General features: G+C 45.0%; 1 protein-coding gene across 2 annotated transcripts; it reads right to left on the reverse strand.

Moving 5' to 3' along the window:
- Nucleotides 1-1,619: 1,619 nt before the first annotated feature.
- LOC138787289 (uncharacterized) lies at nt 1,620-21,075 on the reverse strand. Of its 2 annotated transcripts, XM_069964516.1 has the most exons (9): nt 20,989-21,075; nt 20,127-20,171; nt 15,467-15,511; nt 15,104-15,190; nt 7,609-7,828; nt 7,391-7,536; nt 5,043-5,153; nt 4,686-4,776; nt 1,620-1,679 (listed from the first exon to the last, which is right to left on the reverse strand). In XM_069964516.1, the coding sequence occupies exons 3-9, from the start codon at nt 15,506-15,508 to the stop codon at nt 1,675-1,677; spliced, it is 702 nt and encodes a 233-aa protein (XP_069820617.1). In that variant the 5' UTR covers nt 15,509-15,511; nt 20,127-20,171; nt 20,989-21,075; the 3' UTR covers nt 1,620-1,674. The 2 variants fall into 2 exon arrangements, with proteins under 2 accessions (XP_069820617.1, XP_069820618.1); XM_069964517.1 differs by lacking the exon at nt 15,104-15,190.
- Between the last annotated feature and the right edge of the window lie 1,396 nt (nt 21,076-22,471).

Here is a 22,471-nt window from a genome sequence, read left to right on the forward strand (position 1 = left end):
GTGCTTAGTAGTATGTATGTATAGTACTTTGCCAGTGATGTTAGTTGTCATGACACCAGTACTAGTACAGCACATTAGGTGTGATGTTGGTACCTGCTTTATTGTGGCTGGCTATACTGTTCCCCAAAATAGTCAGTGACCTTTCGGCAGGGCTGTATTTACCACTAGGTACCAGTGGTTCAGTGCCTAGGGCAGAACCAGGGAGCAGGAAAACTTTTATTTTTGCAGTCTCCCACCTGCCATTCAGCCTTGCCAGTAAATTTGGTGTCTTTTCAAAGGAGGGGGGGGGGGGGCATATGGTGGAATTGGTCAGGTCTGGCGTAGCGGTGATAAAATGTGACGCCTGGGGCTATTACCTACCAATCCTGTGGTAAGACTTCCTTCAGACAAAATGCATGCGGCTCTAATCATTGATTGGTGTGAAAATTTGTTTATGTTTTAAGCTGTTAAAAACCATGAAAAACGTGATTCAGACAATGTTTCTACGTAGAGAAATGCATGTGACTGAAACCACTCTCCCCAAGATGGGTCGTCTTTAGATTTAGTGCCTAGGGCAGCAGCTATTAATACGGCCCTGCCTGTCGGTGACCTGTGATAGTTCCCTTGGGCTCTTATCACAGTAGTCTTGAGTGGCAATCAACCCACGCGGACTATCGGTACCGCCACCCACAGAAAGGGGAAAATTAACCCAAGATATATGCTGGTGCAGAGGAAAAAAAGTCCCAGTGATTGAAGAAAAAAAAAAAAAAAAAAAAATATTATGTAAAACCGCTTTACTGTAAAGTCTCTTAATGCAAACACTTTTGCAGAAATAGATCTTTGAACAGAATTTTGTGCTTAAACTCTGTTGTGCCAAGGCGATACTTGAAAATGTAGAGTAGAGGTAGTTGCAGCAGTACTTGAAAGTTTAGAGTAGCATAGAGGAGGAGTTTGTCAAGGGAGTCCTAACCCAATGTAGTACTGTGCCCTGGTGGAACTTTGAATACTTGAGTGAGAAGTTTACTTGTACCCATGTTTAAACTATGATCTAACCACCTTCTGCCCTACAGTGTCTAGGTACTCGTCCTAATAGGCTGATACAAGCCCTAGCCTTGGTTACTTGGGTGAAGCCAAGTGTCCGAGGTTTTCTGGTTTACTTGCACTGGAGATAGCTACCAGAAGGTCTACGTATTCTTTGTTCTATCCATGCTAGTTCCTCTTTTGTAGGATACTGCCTTGCACCTACTTTTTAATCACACCCTCGTTTATGCCATACTTTTGGTATTAAAGCACATGTGACAACCCATGTATATAAAGGGTGATTTATACGATTGCGTTTCTGTTATTACCAGCCACTGTGTGTGGCTTTTGTATTGGTCATTTTTGGTGTTTGCTTTCATCATTGCAATTGATTAGGGGTTATAATTTTATGAGACAAAAACTATTTCAGAGGGGGTTGTGTAACTTCTTTATAGTAATAAGAATTGCTTACTAACCTACTGCTCAGTTAAACACCAATATTGTCCATTTAACTCACTCATATGCACCATTGTTTTATGATTAAAAAAAATTAAAAGCAAAGCTCATTGAAAAAAGATTTTATTATGAAAAAGGTTGCATGTTTAAGGTCCTTCTGAACAGGCACTTTGAGAGTGTAGTGGATCCAAAGACATGACAGATTCGTGTCCAAGGAGATCAATCTGTGTGAAAAGAATAAGTGGTATTAACAGAGTGAACAATACCAATATGTGGAGTTTAGATTCATTCGAACATCACAGGACCCTGTGTTTACATATCCTATGGGTTTCTATATGCAACTGGTTTAAAGGACAACTCCGGCCAAAAGTATTTAATATATTACTTATGGAAAGTTAGACAGAATCCTAATGTATATTAATTATGGGAAATGGAATTCCAACACTCCATGATCTACTAAATTAGGCGAAATAGCAGTATTTCCAAAACCGTGACATCACAAATTAGTTGTAATTCTTAGGGAGTGTCCAGCAGTGGGCGCACTATATATAGAATGAGTACCATTGACTTCTATATATAGCACGCCCCTGCTGGACACTAAGGAATCAATGCTGTCTATGTAACACGTCTGTCTGCACACATACACTGTACTACCCCCCACACTGTACTACCCCCCACCCCCCCATCATCTGCTCATAGTATGAGCAGATGATTGAGTAGTACCATCCTCATCATCAATACAGCCCCCCCGCTGCTGCCACATATGCCCTGGTAATACTTCCATCATCTGCTCATACTATGAGCAGATGGTAGTGCAAGGGCTATCCCCATCACCGCCACCGATGCCACCCTTGCAGTTCACCTAATCCTAGAGCTCCGGATCACTATTCCACACACGTCCTACTGCCTCCTTGAGACAGTGGTCTCAATTACAGCAGCAAACCCGCCCGGACCCCATCGTCGCTGCTGATGCCTGACCCTCCTCTCACTCAATGCATACCTCCGCTGGTCGCAGCTCCGGCGTGCCGGGTGGGTCCGCTGCTGTAATTGAGGCCCTGGTCGCAGATGGGGAAGTAGTACAGAGCATATGTGGCGGGGGGGGGGGCGGATTGGTGATGGGAATGGCCCTGGTACTACTCCATCATCTGCTCATGAGCAGATCATGGGGGAGTAGTACAGTATATATGTGTGCAGACAGACGTGTTACATAGACTGCCATTGATTCCATAGATTCCATAGTGTCCAGCAGGGGCACACAATATATAGAAGTCAATGGTACTCATTGAATTCTATATATAGTGGGCCCCCTGCTGGACATTCCATAGAAATTACAAATGATTTGTGACGTAACGGTTTTAGACAGAATTCTAACACTCCATGATCTACTAAATTAAGGGAAATGGCAGTACATGTGCATTTCCCATAATTAATGTACATTTGAATTTGTCTAACTTTCCATAACTATCCTTTAACTATATTTGTGGTTGTCCGACAACATTCTGTTTCAATTATTCAATAGTGAGGCAAGTAAGCACCTCCCACAACATGTGCCTGCATGGACAAAGGCTGTCTGGGGAGAGATTCCCTTTAAACCCTTAAGGAAGGAACCTGAAATGTCTTTAAGGACCGGGCCAATTGTCACTTTTGAGTTTTTGTTTTTTCCTCCTCACCTTCTAAGACCAATAACTCTTATTTTTCCACCTACAGAGGCATGTAAGGGCTTTTTTTTTTTTCAGGAACAGGTGTGCTTTCTAATGGCAACTAATCTGCCATAAAACGAATGACGAACCCTCAATGTGATTTATGGGGTGAAATTTTCCATGTTTATGTAATGCACTTTACTGTAAAACTGACAGTATATGTATATGACAGATATGCACGTTTACTAGGTTTATCTAACAGTTTACCATTTTTATTAGCACCTTTTTTGTAAATAGGCATATTTAAAGTGGCCCTATTGCAACTTATAGCGCTTACATTTTTTCACCTACAGGGTCGTATGGGGTGTAATTTTTGGGCCATGATATCTAGCTTTTATTAGTAATTTTTTTCTAGATCAGACTTATTGATCAGCATTTATACATAAAATGTAACTAAAAAAGCAATTCTTGCTTTTACCACTTTTTGTTTACACCGTTCACCGTGTGGGAATATTGTTTTATTTTAATAGATCAGACGCACTCTACAGTATATTATATGTTAACTTTTTTTTAATTGTTTTATGTATAAAATGGGAAGGGGGGTGATTTTCACTTAGTGGGGGAGGGGCTTTGGCACAAAAAAAAAAAATTCACACTTTAAATCCCCTTAGGGGACTTTTTATTACATAGATTTCTCACACTGATCACTGCTATGCCACAGTATAGCAGGGATAAGTGTTATCGGCGATCTTCTAATAGTCTGCCATAGGCAGGCTCTATCAGAAGATCAGACTGCACGGAGTTAAGGAGTACACCTCCGGCAGTCAGGTAGTGCGATCGGGACCACCGCAGACCCACTGTGGGGGTCCCGATCAGTAAGTGACAGGAGATGCTCCTGTCAGTTACACGTTGCAGTTTAAGGGGTTATTGGCAGGCAGACCTGAGATCGCAGTCGCCCGCCATTGCAGCCAATCCTCACCCTCCTGAGCCCCTTCCATAGCCTAGGACCCCGGCAGGGTGTACATTTATGTTGTCCTGCCTTAAGGCCCAGGCAGAGGGGTCAGAAATGTACGCCCGTGGCCTTAAGGGGTTAAAGTTACGGAGTGGCAAAATATTTGTTAAAATATTGATATAGTGTTTCATTGGACGAGGCGCATAAATTGACTCAATTCCAAATTCTCCACAGGAATTACTCCCCATTGGGACCATTTCAGATGGAGTTGAGGCTAATCGGAATGCCCATGTGTGGGAGGGTAGAGGCAGATTTCCTACATACCATCTGGGCATGTGAGAAAATTCAGCCATTCTAGAGTGCATTATTTGGAGAATTGGGGTGGGGGGGTGGGGTGGGGTGGAAGTGCAAGAAGTCCGAGTTAATTGAAGGATTGGTTGGTAATACCAAGAAGCTGGTTGGCCTCAAGCCCCTTCCTTGACTGCATGGGAGAATTTAGTGGCGCACATTTAGTATGAGTTTCTGCAATATAAAAGTAAAAAGAATGGCATCCTTAGACCCCATTAGACCACTATTGTGGAAAGATTGGTGAGAAATGGAAAAAAAAAAAAAAAAAAAAAAACCACACAAATACTAACCTGTGGCGGCTGAATTCTTCTGCTCTTCATCATGGTTTGGCTCTTTGCTTTCTGATGTACTTTGTTGGTCTACATTGCCTTGTGTATCCTCCTATATAGTATGGTAAATACATGGTGTATGAATGTTAATTTTCTTCACCTACTTGCATAGCACCAGCATTTTCTGTAGCACTGTACGGAGATGGTCATTCAGCTTGTTACCAACGGGGCTCAGCCTTAGGTCACTAATCTCACACACAATGAGGTACACAGAATTTCTATTAGGCAGTCAAATTTCTAGTTTGAGAGAATCCATGTTGATATGGGAACAGGAAGGAGTATTTGGTCAATTAAGGCTCTTTAAAGTAGCCTTCTTACCGTTGGGTATTCTTTCAGCATCACAATGCCATCCTTTTCTTCCACTTCGAGATCACTTTCAGTGTCATTCTTTGACTTATTTTCATCACTGTCAGACACCGAATTACTGGGCTGGAAATAAACAACATTCTTAAAGCCAACCTGTAACCTAGAAAGTGCTCCAGCCTATGGTAATAATTGATTAGCAGATTGAAAGGATTGATATATTGTGGGAAATTTTCTGTATTTTGTATTTCTTGCTTTACTTTGAATATTCAATGATTGACAGAACTTCGCATATTAGGGTGCGTTCTGAGATGCCCAAATGTTAATGCCCACTGGTTCTAGAAGAGTCTTTGTCCAAAGCTTTTCCAGAATGTGGTAAAGCACCAGCCAGGCCATTCTTCTTGAAAAGGGATAGACCTAGAGATTAGCACAACTGGAGCTATAGCTTTATCCATGTTTTCCCAGACTCCTTAGGGCTGCATCCAACTTCAGTCACTGGCATAAAACGCTGGACTTGAACATGCTCAAGTTGCGCTAATCTCTAGAATGTAACTGCTTTTGATTTTGTATCATCTGACCAGAGTTTAAAGCGATATTGTCACCCCTTACTCCAAGTGTGGTCCTTGACAAGCTTAAAGTGACACCGTCACCCCCTTTGTGCATTCTGACATCTCTACACAGGTGTAAAGGGTATATTTAGCGGTTTTCATACCTTATTTTATATCATACATCATGGTGCTTGTTCAAGTAAAAAGTGATCTTTTATCAACTGCAGATTGTGTTAAGTGGGCGGGGCCTCACAGTATTAGCGTCACTTTGCCCCACCCACAACACCACAGTTTGTCCCGCCCCCTCACCGGCCATTGGAACAGGCTGGCCTAAAGCTGGCCACCAATGGGGCGGGCCCGACGGTGGCATTGTGGGCAGGGCTAAGTGGCGCTAATGCCGCAAGGCCCCACCCACTTAACAGTCTGCAGTTGAAAAAAAGATTTTTTACTTGAACAAGCACCATGACGTTTAATATAAAATAAGGTATGTAAACAGCTAAATTTACCCTTTACACTTGTGTAGAGATGTCAGAATGCAAAAAGGAGGAGACAGTGTCACTTTAAATGCTGCACATTCAATATACTGTATACTTTATAACATCTGTGCCTATTGAGAAAATAAAAGATATTTTAGAGCAGAAAGACAGTGTCACCTAGGAGGAGCTTCAAGGCAGTTGTTGGGTAGAGTATCCAACTGCAGTAAAGCCCTACCCAGGTGCCACTGTCACTCGATAAAATGAAGTGATTTTAGAGCAGAAAGGAGACCCAGAAGAGTGTTATACAGGTAGATAGCGAATGTGCAGCCTCTAAGCTTGTGGATGTGTCCCACTAATGTGTTTTTCTCTCTTCTTACACCTTGGTAGAAGTGTCTCAGGTTGATAGTAGACTGCTGTTCCTTACTCCAACCACTAGAGGTCACACTCACAGCACAGCCGCAGCCAACACTAGGTCTAGCTACATACACTCCTCTCTCTATAGTAACTACTTCCCTTTAGTTAGGTAGTTAGCGCCTGGCTACAGGCCAGGCAGGACGTGTTGCTAGTTTGTTCCTGCAACTGACTACCCAACCACTATGAGTTACTAGACCAGACCCCCAGGGAAGCCAGAGACCAGGGGAGTCCCCTTGCCTACGCTGAGGAATTAACACAGGACAGTCAACCACCTTAGAGAAAGGGATGGATTCTTCAAGACTGTACCTGCAGTAGAGCACAGTGACAACAAGCCGCTCACTGACAAGATGCTTTGCTTAGTAGGAAGGATTCTATAAGCCAGCTCCACTCCACAATGCAGAGACCTGGGACTTGTACTACCCCATTAGGATGGAAACCTGACACTGTGGGGCAGAAGGCAGTAAGGAGAGATAACTGGTACTCCTCCATGTGAGAGTACAAAGATTTCTTCAAAACACTACAGAAACCTCACCACATTCAGAGTGCCTAGTTCATTATCCAGTACCTATCTGGTCCCTGACACCTGCTACTGTTCTTTCTACTTCCAACTCACCTATTTACCTGTTTGATTTGTTCTTGTTGATTTTTTGCACTAAGTACTTGAGCACAGTTTGCGGTTGTTTTTGCACTAAGATACCATTGATAAGTAAATTTTGAAAGTTGCTTAAAGTCGGACAGTCATCTATGCCGCCGCACTTGCACCTCACCTTAGTCCTAAGCAAGGTCCAGTTGTCCGGGGATGGTCATTACTGCCCTGGCCACCATAATACCTTACATGGCTACAAAACTTTGGCATTACTGGTCTGCTCCCTCCCATGCTCAAAGATCCCATTTAGAACAAACATTTCAACTGGCACACTTATACCTCATACGAAGGGTCATCATCCTGGTCTTCATCTGGTAAATCTTCAGTTATGAATGTCACCCAGCTATGCTGCTCTTCCAAATCCAAGTCATCCTGTTTCCGTTTGCTGCCTTTTCCACAAGGCTTCAGAGGAGACTGCCGGACATCTGTAAACAGCAGGCAAATTACAAATCAATCTTGCCATTTCAAATACTTTTATATAATCTGTTCTCAATTACCATCAGCAGAGCTCTTCCCTATGTTTTCTGCAGTGCGATAGCCCAATGCACACTGTATTCTGTAGGGAGTAACCAGAAGAATAAGCCTAGCCAAGCGCCCAATCCTCTTCTTGCCACTCAAAAAACGTCTTTTGTTTGGGGTTAGTGGATCAGCACTTCCGACATTTTCCACTTCTTCGGACAGTCCAGTGAACACCGCAATCTTTTTAAGCATCTTAAACTGATGACAAACACTTTGTTATACACACAAAACACCTTACTATTTCAAGTAGTCTCTTACAAAGGAGATAAGTGCTCGTTTATGCAATAATCTAGCCATCTTGTTTCATTCCCATGTTCTTTGATTGTAACCTTGTAAAATACTTGTCTGAAATGTTCACTAGATTGGTTACCGTGTCTGATTGTAGCACCACCTGAATTTTATAAAGTGCTACATAAATATCTTATCTAAATAGGTCCATAGTTCTAGGACAATCCATTTCTAATAATAAACTTGCATCACAGTTGTACTGCAATGTTGTTGAATTGCACATATACTACCATATATTAGATAATCAAGGAGTTAAAATAGTTATCCGCCGTTACAAGTCTTGATATATATCTTCGGTTACGCAATAGAAATAAAAGCCTATATTCTTACCTCTCCACATACTGACCCCAGCCACTGCTATTTCAGAGACAAGCTTATCTCGGCAGTGGGATCTTCCAACAGGAGATACCTCAGGAAGATATCAAGTTTGGGCAGGTAAGCATTGGCTCTTTTTTCTATAAGTATCTGCAGGTATATATCAAGAGTTATCCAATGCCAGATAACCTCTTTAAATTTACTCACTTTCTTCTCTCAGCTTCAATCCCCGGTGGACAGCATTATTCTGTTTAACGCACTAGACTTGCCTAGAACTTTCTAGTAAAAAAGGGGAAGTAAGCCCCTGTACCCTTAGGCCAAGAGCAAATTCAACTCTAATAAAATAGCTTATAAATACCCAGCTTTCCTATGCTGGTCTTAAGTGGAGCCCGCAAGTGAGAACCGTAAGTCCCCAAGCTTTCATTTGTTGTGTGTATATCACTAAGTAGTTGCCAAAGACTACCAGGATCGCATGCAGTCAGCAGCCGGGGACTACGGCTATTAGCTGGTGTGGCCTATTGCCGCATCCAGCTAATTATACCATTTAAAAACCCACCAAAGTGCAAAATTGCAATTTTGTCGTCACATCACATCCAGAAAAATTGTAAAAAAAATAAAGATGTATTTGACACCTCACACAGACCCATAAACCAAACAAAAGCTTTACAAGGATGGCAAGAGCAATTTTATCGCCTTCTGGTACAGGCTTTCGTTTTTGCGCTATAATTTTTTCCTCTTAGTGTTTAAAAGGGCCATAGGGCTTGCATTTTTCACCTACAAACCGATATAAGACTCATTTTTTGCAACATCAATTGTACATTGCAATGACAATTTTTTCATAAAATACAGTGAAACTGCAAAATTTGCGCAGTAAAATTGAAAGGAAAACAAAAAAAAAATTTGTTTTCATTTTTGGGGGTTACGTGTTTACGCCTTTCAACCTATGGTAAAACTGACATTATGTTCCCCAAGTCAGCACGAATACGACGATATGTAATATATAACTTTTACCTGACTGCTTTAAAAAATAAATAAACTTAAACTGTTTAAAATTGCTCGATTACTATGCTTAATGCTTTTATTGTTCTATGGGGCTTTATGTGGTGTCATTTTTTGTGTCATGATCTGTACCTTACTTTTTGATCACTATTACAACTTTTCATGATTGAACAGGGACATTGACCCGGGTTCGGTTCGAACCCCATTAAAGTCAATGGGAGATGTCCGGGCTAATTTTTATACCTATACAGGCGAGGGGAAGCTGAAATTACCATTCAGACACATTTGGTCAGACATTCTACAGTGGTGTGGTTGTCATAGAAACCATGTAATTTGTATGTTCATTTGTATGGCCCTTGGGATTATTCAATTTGCAAAACACATCACTGAGCTCAAGGAGATCAGTGAAAAAAATCCAACAAAGTACTTAAAGAGTCTCCACTGATGCCGCCAAAATTTAAATATGCAAAAAAGGAGTCCATGGAGCCTCGGTTGCGAGTCTCAAAACACGGGAATAGCCAGATATCCCTAGCCTGTTGCCACAGGGTGCCTCAAGTATTCAATTTGATTTAAAAAAAAAAATAAATGAAAGATTGAATTGAATTTGATAAGTCATTAACCACACTAGAGAATTATACTCTGAGTTTCTACAGGAAATTACTAAAATGGATAGCTGTTACTATGTGTACCTGAAATACAGAAGAGAACTGCGAGAATGTGAAGATGTTCTAAAGCGAAGATTAAAAAAAAAAAAAAAAAAAAAAGCCGATAAAGTGGCCTTTACCGATCTGCTGGCTTCTGCCTTTGAAACAGCTACAAAATGAAAGGACAGCAGAGGACACCCCTCAATAGGATATGTTCGGGTTGATTTTGACACAGGAGAAACTAATTATCCTCCCCAACAGTAAACTGTAAACATGGAACTCAGCCCAAAATTTGGCTTTAAGAACAAACATCTAACAGATAAAGAGACTATTAAAAAAAAAATAATGTTCTGCAATGCAGACTGTCAAAAATGGGCTCTGTACCCATTCAGGATAAATTTAACCACCAACTCCTCTGTTTGAAACATTAATTTATCTAACAGATGGAGATTTTACAAAAAAAAAAAAATTTCTGCAATGCAGACTGTCAATAATTGCTACCATTGGTGGCAGAGAGAAGAGCCCAGTCAGGTACATTGAGGTTGCCGTTCAACTTAATTAGGTAGCAGAATATGGCAGGAGAGAATAAGGCATTTAAAAAAATAGCCATTTTGAGGCCTACAAAGAGGATGTATTGCTCGCCTAACACCTCTAGTTTTCACCATGCATCAAGTTCATACAAGTGTATTTTCAAAAATACATTCTGTTAAAACACTTTGACCGCTAGCTGTGGGGATCCTGGCTGTGCACCATCCCAGCAGTTTTGGAGACTGTCAAGAGACCCAGAGGCAGTGTCAACCACCAAAGTCTCCCAGTGAGCAGTCAGGGATACGAAACTACCTTGACCGTGCTTACTGGTCCATGTGTCTAGTCAGATGGACCTTGGTAGACACAGATGCAGCCAATGCGCTTAAGATATTTTCTGCAATATGCTGGGCCAAAGCAGAGACAGCTTTTCTTGCAAAGAAATGCCTGCTAGGCAGGGCCGGCCTTAGGGGTGTGCAGCCAGTGCGGTTGCACAGGCCGCAGCATCACTCCCGGCCAGCAGGGGGCGCTCCTGCTGTTAGATGTTCTGTCTGCAGGTGTGCCCTCCTCCTCCCGCAGGGGTTTGTTCCTTTCCCCTCTCCTGCCTTCCTGACAGCGCCACACAGGCACTTGCCAGACCATCAGTACCTGGCAAGTGCGGCCCTCTCAGATCTCGGATGCCGCCTCTGGCCCCGGCTGGTTCTCTCCTCACACATGCTGCACGGAGCTGCTGACGGCCCCTCCCCCTCTCCTGCTGTGTGTGAGGAGGGAGGAGAAGAAGTGATGGCGGCAGCTGGAGGCCTCCTACCAGGGACTGGTCTATGAAAAGGAGCAGCAGCAACTCTGTCAGTGAGTGTCATCATCAATGTGCTGTCTGTCAGGCTGCTGAGTGCTGCTAGTATTTCCCAAACCCCCATTATACCCTGGTAGATGGTGTGTGTTACATGATTACAGCCCCCATCTTACCCTGGTAGCTGGTGTGTGTTACATGACTACAACCCCCATTATTCCCCTGTAGCTGGTGTGTTACATGACTACAACTCCCATTATACCCTGGTAGCTGATGTGTTACATGATTACAACCCCCATCATACCCTGGTAGCTGGTGTGTGTTACATGACTACAACCCCCCTCATAGCTGCAGTGTTACATGAACACAACCCCCATCATACCCTCATAGCTGCAGTGTTATATGACTACAACCCCCATGATCCCCTAAAAGCTGCAATGTTACATGAACACAACCCCCATCATCCCCTGATAGGGTATGATGTAGAAAATAGCGAGACAGCACTCACTGGATTCAGCTTGATGCTGTTTAGTTGCAAAAATCACCTAATACAAATGCAATGGCATACAGGGAAGCCTTGCAAATAAACAGCATCCAGCTGAATCCAGTGAGTGCCGTCTCGCTATTATTTCTACATCGTATTCTTGTAAGTACCTCTCATGGACTGAGCACCGCTGTATGTCATTGTCATACTACCATTTACCTGCATGAGCTTCCTGTGCCCCAGCGTCTGTACGCTTGGCTGGATGACCGGCGAGGATAAGTAGTGCAAGCATTTGCTACTATTACTGGATTTTTGTACCCAGATAGGGTATGATGGGGTTTTGGTCATGCAGCACTGCAGCTGAGAGTGGGGTTTGGCGGTAGGTTTTGGTGGTTGGGGGGGGGGGGGGCACCGAAAAAAGTTCGCACAGGGCGCAGTCTACCCTAAGGCCAGCCCTGCTGCTAGGCATCTGATACCTTGGACATGCTGGGGTCAGAACATGGCGGAAGCACTACCTCTATCTCCCCTTCCTACACCTGATATTGCTCGCCTACCACCTCTAGTTTTCACCATGTTCACAAGATAGATATGAAATCTTAAATAAAAAAACAAACAGATTTACCCACTCTTGATAAATCCACGTACACAAATCAGATGTACGATTACTGGGTATAACAGATAACAAAAGATACAGAATACTTGACAACGGACAGGGGACGTTTTTCAGCTGATCGGAATACACCTGTAATCACTAAACAAATGCACGTACACAAGTGAAAAGTACGTTTAATTAATGTATAACAGATATGAGCAGACCAAAATGCACTTTTGGGCACTATGTATTAATTGGCAAATCCAAAGTGCAGCCTACAATCCCAAAGCGAAGTATTGCTGTGACTGCAATGCTGTCTATGGACAGGAAAATTATTGTTGCAAATATGCTAGTGTATGCTTGATAAACAGCCCACTAAATACCTGTCTAGTCGAAATGGCTGCATGCAGGGAAACAATGATACGAAATAGTGTGTACAGCACAGTGAGTGAGGAGACAATTGCGTCCAGAATGCATCACAGTGACTTATATGAGATGGTCATGTGATTTTAGCAGCAGAGACCCCCTACACCTCAGCAATGATGTTTATGACACTGTGCTCTGCACCGACTTCCTGGCAAAAATGGTGCACCAGCACTGGGCCCACTGGTTCAAGGGGCCCACCCTGAGCAGGGTCTGCCTTTGGTCTGTGCGACCAGCGCAGTCGCATAGGGCTTCGGCCAACAGCCTGTCAGGGGGGCGCCATCAGGATGGGTAAGTTACCCATCCGTGGCGCCCCCTGCAGGGCCCCCCAGCCTGCTCCTTCCATTGGCTCCTTCCCAGTCAGTGACTCTTTTGGCCAGTTTTGTTACAAGAGGCTGCTCTCCAGTTATGGTGTCGGCCCTCGAGTGACGTCACCACGAGAGGGGAGAGCGGCCTCTTGTGAGGGCAGGCAAAGCACTGCGGCCACAAGGGTGAAGAGGAGAGAAGAGACGCGCAGACCCAGGTGAGTACAAGTTTTTTTTTTTGGTTATATGCTATTTGGGAGGGGGAGCACAAAGAGGGGCTATATAACCAGGGCAGCACACAGCAGGGGTCTATATACTGAGGGATGCCCAGGAGATATGGATAGAATATACATACATATATATATATATATATATATATATATATATTATATATATATATATATACACACACACACACCCCACTGGCAGGGTGCACAGGGGGGATATATAACTGTGGGAGTGCAAAAGGGGGCATATACACAACTAGGGGGTGCACAGGGGGTATACATACTACTGGGGGGCAGCACACAGGGAGGTGTATTTAACTAGGGGAGCACAGCAGGGGCTATATACTACTGGGACAGCACACAGGGGCCATATACTACTGGGGGGGGAGCACAGGGAGTCTATGTATAACTAGGGGAGCACACAGGGAAGTGCACAAGGGGATTGATATAGATATATATATCTGGGGGCTTACAGAGGGGGCTATATACTACTGGGGGCAGTGCACAAGGGGTCTATATACCACTGGGGACAGCACACAGGTGCCTATATTATATAGGAGAAACAGATCGCTGATCTCAGGGAGACCAGTCGTTTGGCTGGTCTACCTGAGATCAGCGATCTGTTTCTCTTATGGCTCTAATAGGCATTACTCCCACCTAGCCAGAATCCTGCTCCACACTGATGAGGGGCAACAGCCTGAAACAGCTCTATGTGGATGGTTACCTGGCCTTGGTTTTTCCCTTGTCATTACATTGACTTATAGGGCCACTTAATATGTTGGTTTCCTTACAGGAGCCACCCCTTGGCTGGGTCCTTCCTCGAGGGATATCTGGCTAGTTCTGTGTTCGAGACTTTGATGAGGCTCCACGGGCTCTTCTTTTGCATATTTATATTATATAGGGACCTTACTACTATATTGGGGCACATAGCATAACTAATTATTAAGTGAGAGCACAGAGGGGAGTAACTACTATATAGGGACACAGAGGGGGGGGGGGGGTAACTACTGTTTGTGTTCGAGCCTAAAATGTCTCTCTGGCCTCTGGCAGATTGCAGAGAGAGGATTCACAGCCGGGGGAGGGCTTAAAGATGGGCCACGCTGGATGGAGTGAAAGAAAAGGTGAATGATCTAGACTGATCAGAGGATCAGTTACTCTGTTATAGGGTCTGTAGTGATAGTGGTCATGGTGTGGCGTTATTATGTAATGGTATCATTGGTGATATCTTTTATAAAGTTATAAGGTAACTACCGTATGTATTGGGGCCCGTTATACAGTGTGGGGGCACTTTCAGGGCCCTGCTTGAACGAACAGTAAAAATGTTCAGTTCGAGGAAAAAAAAACAAAAAAAAACCACACACACACGAGATGTTTGACTCGGACCTAACTTTTCTCAAAAAGTTCAATCAACACTCGTAAACATAACCCCCATCACCCCCAACCCCCTGTCCCCAAATGAAAACAAATAGCTTTTTTGTTCTGTTTTGCAGCATATTTTATGGAAAAACTAAGTGTCATTGCAGGAACAAGAGAATTATATCCATTAACATTGCCTGGTTAACATCTACCGTGCAGTCCCTCAATCTGGACAACTTTGCAGTGACTAAGGCGACACCGACCATCCTGCTCCAGAGAGAATGAGACTAGGTGTTCTATCATTGTGTCCTCTTCTTGGTCACCACAGTTGTAACTGTGTAGATCATTCGACCCTCCAGCTGTTGCAAAAGTACAATTCCCATCATGTCTGGACAGCCAAAAGCTAAAGCCTTGGCTGGCAAGGCATGATGGGAATTGTAGTTTTGCAAAAACTGGAGGGTCGAATGGTCCCCCCCATCCCTGATCTAGATAGTCAAGTAAACACGTCAAAGCTGGTTTTCTTACCACATATTTGAGAGGCCAGACACGAGATATTCTCAAGACAAGTGACTTTAGGAATCCAGATTTTTTAACTGGAAAAGGACACTTGACCTACGAGACAATATTATGAGACCTTGCAGTGGAAACATGTGCAACAGCTGGTAAACATACAACACATGGTCTGCGCAGTTACACAGGAGCCCCAAGCTGTAGTTAAACAGTTTCATAGAAAAATAGTATTCAAGTAACACAAGAAGCTAAAACAAATCAGTCATAAGCTGATCACCTAGTCCTAAAATGATGATCATACACAGATGAACTACTAGTCTTCATTGTAAAAATGAATTCTCCACAGCAAAAAAACAAAAAAAAAAAAAAACAACCTACCTTTGGATCTACATCACTTGATTTCTTAGGGCTTCCATCCATTTCCTTGTTAGAGACAAGAAAATATATAATTTTAAACAAGATATTGATTAGTTAATTGAAGGGCTATGTGTACAGGGCCGCCATCAGGGAATTACTGGCAGTACAGGTGTATGGGGCCCGGCCTATGGGGGGGCCCGGGTCTCCCACACACTTCACTTTGTGAGAAGCCTGTTATACAATACAGACAGTGCAGGGAGAGGGGACAGCTACTGCAGATGCAAGGGGCCCCTTCTACTTAACTAAAATCATTAGGCCCTCCTCCCCCCTGCACTGTCTGTGGACCAGGCTGCAGAATCGCCCCCTCCCTCCACAATGGACCGGCCCCCTCAGCAGCTCCCAGGCTCGTGCAGAGCTGGTGACTTCCGGCCTGTGTGCTCTCCCAGGAGACAGGAAGATGCAGCGGGCCCCCTCTCCTCTCTCCTGCCTCCCCCTCCCTCCCAGCTGTGACAGCTGTTCCCTCCAGTATACAGCTCTGCAGTCGGGGCAAAGGAGGAGGGGCTGCAGGATGCTGACTGGGAGCAGAGACTTCACTAGTGACCCCCCCCTGGGGCCTCAAGGATAAAAAGTGTGTGTGTGTGTGTGTGTGTGTGTGTGTGTGTGTGTGTGTGTGTGTGTGTGTGTGTGTGTGTGTGTGTGTGTGTGTGTGCGAGAGTGTATGTGAGCGAGAGTGTGTAGTGTGTGTCACTGATATCCGTATCTGAGCTATAGACGTGTCACTGATATCTGTATCTGAGCTATAGACGTGTCACTGATATCTGTATCTGATATCTGTATCTGAGCTATAGATGTGTCACTGATATCCGTATCTGAGCTATAGACGTGTCACTTTGTGTGGCTTTAAATAGCCAAACGTATGTCCTGAGTTGAAGATTTTTTGGATTAATGCCTTTGGTAAGGTGGGGGCCCAGACAAGTTGGCAGTATGGGGCCCTGGAATTCCTGATGGCGGCCCTGCATGTGTATATCGTAAAGGGACAGTCAATTCTTTTAGTAAATAAAAATGTGTTTTGATAGCTTTGTAAAATACGTGTTTAGTTTATTTACATTTGCCATGTTTAAAGCAATCTTAACCATGTGGCCACTAGGTGTCTCCTTACTTCTCAAGCTGCAGTACATTCAGGAAGTGACCTGTGCAGTCCCAGACATGGCTTAGGTATGATACCATTTTAAAGCTGCCAGCAACTTCTTGCTATGCAGTTGTCCTTTTGGCATGGCTGGTGTCAGGTGGGCATGAATTGTCTTGTTTAGAGATGAGTGAATTTACAGTTGTAACAAAGCAATTTACTTCGTTTGTGAAATGGAGAGAAGAGTGCAGCTGCACCTCACACCTATGGCTGATACTAAAGCCGCTAAGCTACTTTAAAAACAAACACCAGGAATTTGGTATACAATTTGATCAAACCAATACGCCCCGTGTACCACATGCAGGTATCCTGGTTCACACAGGTCCCTACGCTAACTCTGTACCGTGTCAGTCAGTGACTGCCTCCCCCGCAAGGCGTGCACATGCTGGCCAGTGAGGCCATGGAATGGCCCTGCAACCCCACTGTCACAGAACCAAACCTTTTCGTGTCAGCCATGGGTGCGATGTGCAGCCATTTCTGTCTTTTTGGCTTGTGCATATTTTATGTATTCTGTCCCTTTTTTCATTGTGGCTAGCACTCGTGCTTTGTAAGACCCATGTGATCCAAATTAGCAGGAAGCACCTGTGTACATAAGGGGAGGATCTCCTAGTTTTCTCCCATTCTACCTGCAAGAGAATTGGTGAGAGGTAAGAGCTTGTTCACACTTGTGTTGCTTGGCGTCCACTTTTTCCACCGGTGGCGCCTGCGGGGTCCGGGGGGGGCCTTTTAGGGTCTGGTCCTGTGACAATGGTGTTGCAGGGCCATTCTGTGGCCCATTTTCTCTGCTCGCGCACGTTTTGCGGGGATTGTGGTCGCTGACCGGCACAGTGATGTTTTTTTTTGGTTAGGGACTCATGTTTATCAGAAGACCTGCATGTGGTACATGAGGCAATATGGTTTGGCCAAATTATATACTAACTTCTGCTGATGTTGGTTTTAAATGTAGCTGAATAAGCTTGTGTGTCAGCCATGGGTGTGATGTGCAGCCATTTCTGTCTTTTTGGCTTGTGCAATTCACTTCGTTCCTACTGTAAGTTTGCTCATCTCTAGTCTTTTAGAGAGACAAGCTGCCAAAGTGTGTTTTATTACAGTGATGAGGGGACATTTTACGTTTTTACAAGCAGATGTATAATTCCTATTATGCCGCAGCAGCTGTAGTGTAGTAGTTAGAACACACAAAAAAAAAATGAGTATTTGTTAATTGTATTGCAGGCTACAACTCCTATAATGCCGATATGTTTGTCACTATCGGAGTAGTAGTTTTGCTAAGCTTTACATCAGGTTCTGGTACATGCCTGTGGATAGGAAGGGCCAGACTGGCCATAGTGCACTTCTGGCAAATGCCAGAATGGCTGGTGGCCGGTCCCATCTTCCTACACACCTGGCAACTTCTTTCCGGCAACTTCTTTCCCCTACCGTAGGGAAAAGTCACCAGGCCAGGAGGAAGAGGGGACCAGCTGCCGAGAATGTTGCGTTCTATCCCCGGCAGCGTGCGCATCATAGAGCTCTCTGTGCACCTGTAACTTCCGGTACAGGGAGCGCACGTTAGGGCACTTCCTGTGCCGAAAGTCCCAGCCCCAGTGCACAGGAAGCTCTGTGATGCGCTCGCTGCCTGGGGATAGGACGCGACTTCCCCAGCAGCCGCACATCATCCAGGGGCAAGACAGAGCCTGCAGGAGGAGAGAGGCTCGATGCAGGAACGTGTTAGTGGAATTGTGTTTAGTTTTTTTTCCTCTTATCTGCCATCTATAAGGGGGCATATATAATAGTGCATGCATAGAGGGGGGCATCTACTATAGTGGACTACACAGAGGAGCCATCTATAAGGAGGGGCTACACAGAGGGGGGCTCTCAAGTAGATGCACATGCAGCCATCTATATGGAATACTGAACAAGGGGCCACCTATAAAAAGGTGGTTACATAGAGGGAGGGCATATACTATAGGGGATACACAGAGGGGGAGACTACATAGAGGGAGGCTTATGCTATAAGGGGGTCACAAAGTCAGCCTACCCACTAAATGAGTGTGTAAAGGGGCCAATACAGATGTGCAGTTTGTAGAGAGATGAGGATGGTGTCAGAGTGAGGAGCCCAATATGTCTGTCTGGCAGATTGTGGATTCTTAGCTCAGAGAAGTTCTAATGGCCCAGGGCAGATTAAGAAAATGAAAAGGGAAGAACTCTGATAAAGACGTCCCCTGTGAGTCACCTGATGTAACTGCACTGTAATGTATATGGTGTAGAGAACCTGTGTGGAGCTGGGTCTACCTCTATATAACTGTATGAGGTAAGATTGGTCTTTTTAAAGTGACTGTACCACCAGGCCGAGGCTGAAGCACTGGAGGCGGGCGGACCCACCCTTAGTGGGAGGAAACCCTAGCCCCTCTATGATAGGGTTCCATTGATTCTAATTGAGTCAGGTCATGGAGGGGCTGGGGTTTCTTCCTACTGGGGGTGGGTTGGCCCGCCTCCAGTGCTTCAGCCTTGGCCTGGTGGTACAGTCACTTTAAAGTGAACTTTATTCAGTAGCAGCATTAGTCAGAATGCGGCGGCATTAGTCTGAATGCGTGGTGGTGTTAAACTCAGCACGGTGACCAGGGCCGGAAGCAGTCTGTCTCTGTATACTGTGTAGTGGTGACAACCTGTAACTGCAGCACAGTACAGAGACAGAAGCTTCTGACCCCCATTAACGGTGTTATCTGTAATTCCAGTCATGGCCGTGATGATGCAACATGTAGCCATGCTGCACTCACAACAGTCTTATAACTTTTCACTGCACGGTGAATGGGCCTGTGTGCTCTGAAATGCCAGGGCTGATTTTCAGTCTCAGTGCAGGGCTCCTGATTGAACATCTGGCCATCCCATAGGCTTCATTCTATGCTCAAGCAGATTCCACCAGCCACCCAAAAAAATTTGACATGTCAATTCTTTGGGCAGAGGGCAGAATCTGCCTGAATAGGATGGAGCCTACGGGAAAGGCAGGCAGACCTCCAAGTGGGCATGCGGGGGAGGCTAGTGCACAGAATCCAGTAGAGGTTATACGCAACAATGCAATAAGACTGTATACATTACAAATGTGATGGTTAATTTAGCCTTATAGCTAGAGCCAAGGATTGCACATAAGAGGCCTGAGGCGCTCCTCCGCTCAAAGTAGTGACATTTAATTACTTTAAGCGGTGGCAGTGGAGGGGCGCGCACTCTCCCACTGGCAGGATTCCGCGGGGGAAGTTCCGCCTCAGAATTCCACCTGATTTACTCAGTATGAACAGACCCTTATGCTTACCTCTTAATGTCGCCGGCTACTTTCGGCACTACCTTCCAAAAAGCAGTGTCACACTGAGGTAGGCGGAATTCCGTGGTGGACAGTTCCACCACGGAATCCCACCTGATTTACTCGGTGTGAACATAAACATAACATACATGTAAGTCTAACAGGCCAGTAATATATTTAAGCATTTCAAACGCTGGATAACCCCTTTAAGACTAGAAATTTACCTTTGAACTTTCACTGCATGCATTCTTGGTGCCCTTATTTGTCTCCTAAGGAAGAAGGTAAAACGACAGAAGAACTGTTATTTAAGTATATTGGTTCAAAGCCCAGTCAAAGAAAAACAGAACTCTAAGGAGTCTAATGCAACATTCCATTTTTTTGTCTCTGGAATCTGAATCCACTTAAGCTGCATCAGTATTCATTAAACCTGGCCTTAAAGCAGAAGTATGCATGTTAAACAAGTCTTGACTCTGCATTTTACCCCTGTAGAAAATGTTGTCTATATGCATAGTGATTGTTCTACCTCCCCTCAACCTAGCCAGAACCACCCATGTGTGAGACTAGAGCACTTCGGTGAGGCTGTGGTAAAGAGGTGGGACTAACCCCGTTCACGCTGGGAAGCTAGCCTCTGAGTTCCTGATGATCACTACAGGACAAAGCAGTATGTAGGCAAGAGGTTATTGCCGTACTGCAAGTGCTAGATTCCCTAAGGGGTTGTGGTGACAACATAGCTTAGGCAGATGTTAGAAGAAAAAAAGCCTAACAGCCCTCCAGCTGAGAGCCCTAGGATCTGGATAGGGCCTCTAACCAGCGGTCCACCCTCACCACCACTGAACAAACTAAAGCATAACCAAGTATAGAGTATATCCAGAGAGTCTGAAAAGTGTATCTACATTCTACCAGCATGAGAGCTGTGGACCAAATAAAGCAGGGGTTTCAAACTCAGACCCTCAAGCTGTTGTAGTTTAACAGCTGGAGGGCGAGAGTTTTACAGCCCTGATATAAAGTATCCTCTCTTATCTTCCAGCATGACAGCTGTGCTTCAGCACAATATCTATTCTTACCAGCGGGAAACAAAGTATTTACCTCCTACGACTGAAACTGTGAAAGCATTGTCTATTGTATCTAAGACTATTATGTGTACTGCGCTTCAAGATTATAGTAAACCTGTTTAAGTTACATGAGCCACAGCATTTTCTGCTAGGGCCGTATCAACAGCTGCTGCCGCCCTAGGCCTTGAACCTGAATATGCCCATCTTAACTCACCAATTTGCATCATGATTTTCTAGTTTTTGATCATATTGATATCTGATCAGTCTTAGGCCATGTTCACACATTTACTGTACGTCACCACATGCAGCGGAAACCAGACCCTCATGCAGTAACCAATAGGCGTATGGCCACTAATCCTGGTAACAGCACATGACTAGGGATGACTGGGGAAGAAATGGGAACGTGGTTTTGGCCACATGGATTTCTCTACATGTAGAAACATTGTCTGAATCGCATTTTTCATGGTTTTTAACTGCTTAAAACAAACAATTTTCCACATTGAATTACTGATTAGACCAGTCTGCATATTGTCTGAAGGAATTCTCAGCACAGGATTGGTAGGCAATAGCTCTTGGCGTCACATCTACCACCACCAGACCTGGCCAATACCCAGGGCCGTCTTACCCATTGGGCAGGGTAGGCGGCTGCCCGGGGGCCCTTGCGTCCTAGGGGGCCCTCTGGGACACACCTGTATTTTTTGCTTTATAAGACGCACTTATAAAACTAAGTGCATCCTATAAAGCGAAGACTGCTTCCAAGCAGTGCTGAGCACCGCAAGGAAGCAGTCCTGCCCGCCCCCTGTATTGCCGCTCACTAAGCATATGCATAGTGAGCGGCCCTGAGCGACCCCCTCCGCCCGCCCCTTCTATCGCTTCTCAGCTGAGCCGATCAGAAGCCCAGGAAAGTGCAATGAGCAGCACTTTCCTGGGCTTCTGATCGGCTCAGCTAAGAAGCGATAGAAGGGGCCCGCAGTCCAGGAACTCACCCGTCCGCCGGCCCCAGCAGCTGATGTCTCCCGTCAGCGCGCCACTCCTGTCATCCTCCGGGCACAGGCAGTGGGGTACAGAGACTCTGTACCCCGCTGCCTGTGCCCGGAGGATGACGGGAGTGGCGCGCTGACGGTAGACATCAGCTGCTGGGGCCGGTGGAAGGGTGAGTAACTGGTTTGTTGTTTTGGGGGGCACTGGCTACTATGGGGGGCACTATATGCAAAGATGTGGGGGATTTGATGGCGGCGGTTGGGGGGGGGGGGCCCAATTCGCACCTCTGCCCAGGGGCCCATAATGCTGTTAAGATGGCCCTGCCAATACCTCCATACTGTCACTGGATAACAGCTATACCAGACCTGACCAATAAAGCCATACCCACCACACCACACCTCCCCCCCCCCCCCCCCCAGAAAAGACACTAGATTTACTGGCAAGTCTGATTGGGAGGTGGGAGACAAGATAAATAAAAAGTTACTTCCTTCCCCCGGCACCAGACCACGGGTGCCTAGTGGTGAATACGGCCCTGT

Source organism: Dendropsophus ebraccatus, chromosome 3 (assembly GCF_027789765.1).
Source record: "Dendropsophus ebraccatus isolate aDenEbr1 chromosome 3, aDenEbr1.pat, whole genome shotgun sequence".
NCBI lineage: Eukaryota > Metazoa > Chordata > Amphibia > Anura > Hylidae > Dendropsophus > Dendropsophus ebraccatus.

Coding starts and splice junctions, on each gene's coding strand:
- LOC138787289 (XM_069964516.1), bottom strand. CDS start 15,508: ATGGATGGAAGCCCTAAGAAATCAAGTGATGTAGATCCAAAG. Junction 7,829..15,103: donor TCTGGCCTCTCAAATATGTG/GTAAGAAAACCA, acceptor GTTTGTCATCAG/TTTAAGATGCTTAAAAAGAT. Junction 7,537..7,608: donor AGGGAAGAGCTCTGCTGATG/GTAATTGAGAAC, acceptor TGCTGTTTACAG/ATGTCCGGCAGTCTCCTCTG.